Source organism: Dryas octopetala, chromosome 1, assembly GCF_963921425.1.
Source record: "Dryas octopetala chromosome 1, drDryOcto1.1, whole genome shotgun sequence".
Taxonomy (NCBI): domain Eukaryota; kingdom Viridiplantae; phylum Streptophyta; class Magnoliopsida; order Rosales; family Rosaceae; genus Dryas; species Dryas octopetala.
Genome location: NC_141366.1, coordinates 22060094 through 22067846, shown reverse-complemented (window position 1 = coordinate 22067846; position 7753 = coordinate 22060094). Strand labels below are relative to the sequence as shown.

Here is a 7753-nt window from a genome sequence, read left to right as displayed (position 1 = left end):
TAACACAGTACCCAGTTACCCACTACCCAACCTTCCATCATATATTGGAATAAGTGTAGGGCTTTAACAAGAAAAATACTAACAGCTATATCAACTTTGAGTCTTGATTATCAAACTGGTGCTAGATTATTGGGGATAGTCGGATGTGAGTTCCTCGTATTGTTTTCTGAGCTTATGTGAGTGTTTGTTTCGGGTTATTATAAACATTAGAATTGTATAATATCATTTAAGACATGAATGTTGTAGAAGAGCAACTTGATCAACCTTACCTTCAAAGGGCGCTTTGTTTGAGCTAGTTTCCTAAACCTCTCATTCCAATTAAAAAGAGAGCAGTTTTGCTCACCTCCTTTAACTCAGGTGTATGCTCACTTCCCATCTAAAATACTGCCACGTGTTTAAAAAAAAACTAACCATGAGTTAACTATTGTATTTAATTATTTATGATGTTATAATGATGAGAGAGAAAAATAATTTGACAACTCCTTTCTTATTTTATCCTTATCTTTTATTACTCAACTTTTTTTATCACCCGTTAATTTCTCTTTTCTCTTTTATTTAAATTATTTCTAATAATTTTTACTTCTTTTATTTTTTTGCTCTTCTCCAGTACGCCTCTAGTATTCAAAAAATCACATCCTTTTTTTGGTCTTCTCATGTATACACATTTATCTATTTTTTTTAATTAATTAAAAAATAAAAATATTCTAACAACACATTTGCAATTCGAACAAAAAACTCATTTGCAAAGTTTAAATCTAAATGTTGGCCAAACAAAAATCTAAAACAACTCATTTACATACATAGAAAATCCAATAAAAAAGTTACATGAGTTCAAAAAAAAAAAATTATGTCGTTGCAACTATTCTTCCTCTCTTCAAATGCTGCAACACTTTGGATTGACTTAAGAATTTGTTTGATCTGAAAAGGTCATGTATGAGACAAGAAAGAAGAATTCTTAGGCAAAAAAAAAATGTGTTGTTGGATTATTTTTTTTAATTAATTAAAAAAGTAGATAAAAGGTGTATACATGAGAAGACCCAAAAAAATTGGATGTGGTTTTTTGGGTATTGGAGGCATACTAGAAAAGAGCAAACAAAAAAAAAAAGCAAAAATTATTAAATGCATGTGGTGATACTAGATGCGTACTGGAGAAGAGCAAAAAAACAAAAGAAGCACAAATTATTAGAAATAATTAAATAAAAGAGAAAATAAAAATTAATAGGAGGTGAGCAGCAGAGAGATAAGTGGAAAAAAGTTGAGTAATAAAAGATAAGGATAAAAGTAGAAAAGAGTTGTCAAATTATTTTTCTCTCTCATCATTATAATATCATAAATAATTAAATACAATAGATTAACTCATGGTTAATTTTTTAAACATATGGCAGCATTTTAGATGGGAGGTGAGCATACACCTAAGTTAAAGGAGGTGAGCAAAACTGCTCTCCAACTAAAAATAAAACATCTATAAAAAGAATTGATGTAAAAAAATAGGTAGGGCTCACTCCTCTTCAAGTGCAAGAAGATGCCTAAAACCCAAGAGCTTCGTCTCTAGTACCAACCTACAAAAGTAGAGAATTAAAAGGATAAGAAGCAAACTCACTCTTAGAAAAGAGAAAGGCACTTAAACTTTCAATTCCAAATACCAATTCAATTTGAACTTGCAATGTTTTCAAGTATTTATAGGCACACAAAATAGAACCCGTTGAATGCAATATATGAGCTCATTGGACTCCTAGTATGTAGTTTAATTGATCTAAAAGACAAAAGCCAAAATATGCATGTGCTGAATTTCCTTTAGAATGTCAAATTTTTTCGACATATTGTCATATCCCATTGCTTCATAAAAGCCACACCTTCTATCCTCCGTCATCCTCTCTCCAAGTCGGAGAGAATTTGTCCTTAAATTCACAATTTCTTAGGTCAAAATCATCCAAACATAATCTTTTATTTTAGATAAATTCATTGTACATTGTTGAGTGTGAAACTAAATTCTTCTCCCAAAACCAAATTTATATAATAACTAACCTCTCCACACTCGCTGTGAAGCGACTCTTTCTATTGCGCAAACACTAATATTTTAGCAAACGTAATCCGTTTAATAGGCTTCTCCTATTTTTATTCTCAAATCACAAATACAAACAAACCTAGTTATTCAACCCCAATGAAAGACTTAAAAAAAATTGAATATGTGAAATTAAGGAGAGAGATTAAGGAAAAATTAATTAAAAAGAAAGAGGCGGCAAACCAATTCTCATGGGCGGGAAAGTAAATTTGAGAAATAGATAACTAACCATTGAATTTAAGCCGAAACGATTTCAACTATTCGGACCCGGAGATAAATTTTATGAATCAAAAACTGTTTTGTTTTATTATATAGATGTTCTCTTGTCAGGCAATATTCTGACAACATAAAATGTTATGTTGCCAAACTATCTGCAATAGAATATTTTGGTGTGTGACTACATAATAATCTTACCTAATGGTCTTACTTGTATGGCTGTTCCAACTAATCCGAGTGTTTTTTCTATTTCATATGTACCACGTGCTTGTAACTCCGTTGCCCATGCTTTGGCTCAGAATGGTCTTGATTGTGATCAACCTATGATATGGTTGGAGGAGGAGCCTAATTGGCTTACTTCTTTCCTCCAACAGTCCAACGTGATGTTATTTCTTGGATGAAGTTTAATCAATAAATAGCCTAAGGGCTTTTTCTTTCAAAAAAAAAAAAACTCGGCTTAGTTATTAACCACATTTAAGAGGTGCTCCCTGAGATGTCATCACTAATAACAAAATGACTCATCCATATCGAAACAAATATGAAATTAAATTGTTATTGAAAAGAGCCAATCTCTCGAGTCAAACTAGGAATATAAATTGAATAATGTGCACACTTATCAAATATTAATACATATAAGCACACAATACATAACAAATACGTATATATACAATATATATAGATAGAGAGACTGTAAGTAGTTCAAATAAACTAGAATAAGTAGCTAGTTCTGAACCATTAGATCCCTTTCTACGGCCAAGATTAAAATAGTCACATACAAGTGCTTTAATCTTGAATCAAACAGTTCAAAATCTAACTACTTATTTTAGCTTATCATTTTAACTAATCCTTACTAGTCGGTCGATCTGTATATAATATAACGCATCTGCATCATTCGGATAAAACACCTTTCTATATATACATATGCATACTATAAAAGAAGAATCAATATATGTCATATACACACCAAATTAATCATTTGCAATATGAGGTTCTATGCCCAGCTGCTTCCTTGTCTTCCCCACAAAAAGATCTCCAGATTTGATCAGTCCAGGCACACGTCCACTAATGGTTGTCAGCGGGAACTGTGCGACCCCATGTTTCCTCCCAAGTGAAACAAGTGCCATTACTGAATGAGGTCTGTAAGTTGCCATTCTACTTTCTCTTTCACCTGCCAGCAACAGCTTTAAGTTCTTTGCAGCCACCAAAGCCTGTTTTTGTGCCAAATACCCTTGTTTGATTTCCTGTTATATGGATTCACACAGCAAGAGATACATCAGAATACAAGATATCTAACTATAAGCGTAAGGCATCATTAAGACACTTTTTTCCCTTTTTTTCCTGGAGGGACACAAATAGACTACTATGAAGGACACAAAATTTTGGAATTGCATGAACAGCATGAGCTACTATACGAGAAGTTTCCGGTAAGATCTCCAAAAACCAAGCCAGAACAGCATGAGCTAGAGAAAACTTTTCTGAACTCATGAATCACATTTAAATTCAAAACACAATCGATGTCAAAAAGAATTAGTTATATATCTCATAACTAAATGAACACAAGTCTCAACTCTTTCTTAACTCAATTATATTTAAATTCATTACACAATCATGCCAATAAGTAAATTACTTATAAATAAGAAAATGCAAGTTAGCATGTTTCTGTTAACAAATATCTCGAGTCTAAACTCAGGTTAGAATTAGATAGTGACTCATAGCAGAAAGTACACTTTAGTGTTTCACCGGTTAAACCCTGAGTTCCAAACTTGCCATACAGAAAACTGATTGGGTACTTTTATGCTAGATTTATGGAATAAAACTATATAGCAACTAAATAAACCCATATAACGAGGTTGCAGTTAGTACTTACTTGAACATCAGTAATGTCTCCAATCGCAAAGATGTTTTTTCGACCTTTGACTCTCAAATTCTCGTCAACCATCAGCCTCCCGCGTTTATCCAAGTTATTCTTCAACACTGTTTCTTTGAGCCATGCTGAAGCCAGAGGTTTCCCTATGCATAGAAAATGACAATCAGCTTCAAATGTTTCTCCTTCCGAAGTTTCATATGTTTTGCTTCCATCTGAGATAGTATTTAAACTGATTGAGCGCTCCAATATCACTTCAACTTTCTTTGATTTAAACCACTTCAGAGTCTTGCTTGCAGCTTTTGGTCCTATGAATTCCAGCAACCTTGATCCAGTATGCACCACAGTAATTTTCTTATCTGGGAAATCAACAGCAATTTCTCCAGCAAGTTCTACACCAGTAGGGCCTCCTCCAACAATCAAAATGGAGTTAGCTGATCTTATCTTTTGATTCTCTGCCAATGGAGAGTTTAGTGTCAAATCAAGCACAAGTAACAAAAAGGGAAGCATAAGGGTATGCATAAAGTTAAACATGATTTTTCCAAGTTCTAAACAAGTCATAAAATAAAAGAAAATACTCAAGGTTTGAATAATTGTGAGTTGTGATTCTTGTGTATGAATATTCATCTTTCAATGCTGGTACATTAGTTTTATGGCTCAAAGTTTAGTTTCAAATTTTAATTGAAATGTTTGGCCATCTGGGATATTGACACCCTCCTTTGAAAGATTTGCAATCTGCCTTCTCAGCACCCTCTTTGGCAGTTCAAAAAGTTAAAAAAAAAAAGTTTGGATTCTGATGCAACTTTGTACCTTCTTGGAATTGATTGAGCCTCTCAATCTTAGTTTTGGGAACAGGATCTGCATGGCCAGTGGCAATGACAAGATAGTCATAGGGAATTAGACGGCCATCTGCAGTCAACACTTCAGTGTCTGTGATATTGATTGCTCTGGATGCAATAATTTGGCCATTGGTGAGATAATCTCTATGGTTGATCAACGATCTATGCCCAAATGCTGGCTCCACCATGACCCTCAAGCTTGCCCATGGAATCTCAAAATATTCCTTCCTGAATTTATATTTGTTTTCACTTAGAAACAAAGATGGTGACAGTTCTACCCAAGTAAAGTTCTACAAACTGGCATATTCAATCACTTCAACCATCAACATTTCAGAATTACTAACCATGCTTCTCTTCAGATAAAATGAAATTTACAGAGATAACAAGTAACAAGAGAGAGAAAGAGAGAGAGAGGGTTTAGTATGATCATCTTCAGGAATACGCTATGCACTTATGTCATTGGGAAAAAGGCATTCCTCAAGTTGTTATAAAAGTGGCAATCCACTATGACTGTATGGTCTTTCTGTATGCTGGAGTTCTAACTTATTGTCTGCCAACATGATGGATTAGGTGCAGCACTTCTGGTCAGGTAAAACTGAGATATATGCCAAGAAAAGACAATTACCTAATATCATGTCCATGTTTCTTGCAAATTCCTATGACCAACAGATGGTACATCATTTAAATGTCACAAGTGAGGAACTTCTTTTACACAGTCCAGAACAAGCTTGAAGAAAGGAGAAGGGTATAGTCAGCCTTAAATGAAGGTAAGGTATACCTATGAGCATGGGTCTTTTTAACCTGATTGAGTAGATGACTAACTCTTGTAAAAGATAACTAAATCAGAATGTTAACAATGATGGAAGGAAAAGAGTTCTGAATAGAAGTTAGTTGTTTCCCACCTAATGGAATACATTAAACCTTCTCCCCTCTCTCCCCCCCCCCCCCCCCCCCCCCCCAAAAAAAAAAAAGAAGAAAGAATGCACACACATTCACGAAACTTCATACGAGGTTGCTTAGACTTACACTCTACCTTGACCCCAAATTATTGAACTTCTTACATTGCTCAATGCCTTCACCTTAATATTTATCAAATATAGAACCTACAATCAACTTTCAATACTCTAACCAAAGGCAATACCTCCAAAAAAAATTTGGGGGGTGCTACTGGAAGTGGTTGCATGGCAAATTCAACAAGATAAAAGGATCTGCACATCAGTGAGTTGGAAAGAAATGGGCAGGGGGGAGCAGTAAAATATCTTTGTTGGAGATAAGCTTTGTTACTTGAAAACGTCTCCCAACTTTTGTTGATAGTAATATTACACATGGTACTCCATGGTTTGCACTTTGCAGACCTTTGAAATTTCAAAAAACAGATTGATTGCAATGTGAATGATTCTATATGGTCAGTTTTCAAACCTCACACAGCTATAAATCACTTTTACATAATGCCCACAACAAGCACACAAACAAATAGAGTAGTTGTCCACAAGTCAAACATACCACTGCTTTTAATTTCGGTGCTCCAAGCCCTAAAACTTATAAGATCCGGATGCAAAATACAGAACGGGTTTGTCTAATTCTAAGACATATTGGTATAATTTCCTAAGGACATCAAAGTTCATACATGGGGAAATGACAGCTGAACACATATTCCATGTTTCTAAATTTTTGGCATACAGTAAAGAACATGATCAGGATGAGACTAAAATACCCTCTATATCAGGCAACCCAAAAGTTGTTCTTTCCTAAATTACCACAGCCAAAGGCTGGTATTATATTTAATCAGCTACCTATTGATGCACCAAATTTGGGAATTAAACAAAAAGTGAAAACGAAAAAAATATATATGAACCTGAAAGAGCATCTTGGTTTACTGTAATTCAATGGTAAAGAATGCAAACAAAAGAAGAAAAACACTAAAGCCAGAGATTACAACATTTGCCAAATAAACTGAAAAATTCATCTTCAATTATTCAACAAAAGGGCACTCAGCTATCAGCGACAGATATAACTAGACAATATTCCCATTTCAAAAAAGAGAAGGAGGATGCATACTGGTCAATGAGGGTGAAATCAGCATGGAATTGGAGATTTTTGGCAAGAAGTGAGCCAGCAACACCTCCTCCTATCACCACCACTTTTTTTCTCTCTCCTCCCAACCTCATCATCTTGTCAGATTCTCCAGGTATATATGATGAGTTCTGGTTCTAATTCCAACCCATCAGAAACATCTCAGATATATAATGAAGCAGGTATGAAGGTCAATAGAGTTCAACATAATTGGCAAAGCAGGAGAGAAGATATAATATAATTCAAAGTGGGTAGTTTGGAAATTACCAAGTCTTGAACAGAGAAGATTCTGTCTCCGCCAAGACCAAGTCTTTGTAACTCACAACTGCACAGTAAGTTTATGAATCGTGTAGTTCCCAACTTCCCTTTTATTTGCTCAACCTGCCAGGGACGGGAGTGAAATGTTTGTCTCTTGGTCCACAAGTAGAACCTTCTACACCCAAACAGTTTTCCCAGTTTTTCTATAATATGATTATGAGTCTATGACTCGTCCTTTTCAAACAAAAAAAACTTGTCGTTTCTTGCACACCTACAAATTAAAGTTGTTCTATATGATCCAAAAATAACAAAAATACTAGCTATTTTTTTCTTACTACTCTTATAAGTTATAACTATTATTTCTAGTTTTATAATTATAACCCTTCATTTTTTATAATACTTTTTACATATTATTTTTATAAAAAATTAAAAAAATGAAAA

The 7753-nt window shown here is 34.2% G+C and overlaps 1 protein-coding gene across 2 annotated transcripts; it reads right to left on the bottom strand.

Moving 5' to 3' along the window:
• Positions 1 to 2851: 2851 nt before the first annotated feature.
• LOC147299156 (FAD/NAD(P)-binding oxidoreductase family protein) lies at positions 2852 to 7450 on the bottom strand. Of its 2 annotated transcripts, none has more exons than XM_086256667.1 (5): positions 7322 to 7450; positions 7040 to 7191; positions 4953 to 5209; positions 4146 to 4597; positions 2852 to 3519 (listed from the first exon to the last, which is right to left on the bottom strand). In XM_086256667.1, the coding sequence occupies exons 2-5, from the start codon at positions 7150 to 7152 to the stop codon at positions 3247 to 3249; spliced, it is 1095 nt and encodes a 364-aa protein (XP_086112793.1). In that variant the 5' UTR covers positions 7153 to 7191; positions 7322 to 7450; the 3' UTR covers positions 2852 to 3246. The 2 variants fall into 2 exon arrangements, with proteins under 2 accessions (XP_086112793.1, XP_086112798.1); XM_086256672.1 differs by having other exon boundaries at positions 7040 to 7185; positions 7322 to 7406.
• Positions 7451 to 7753: the final 303 nt, after the last annotated feature.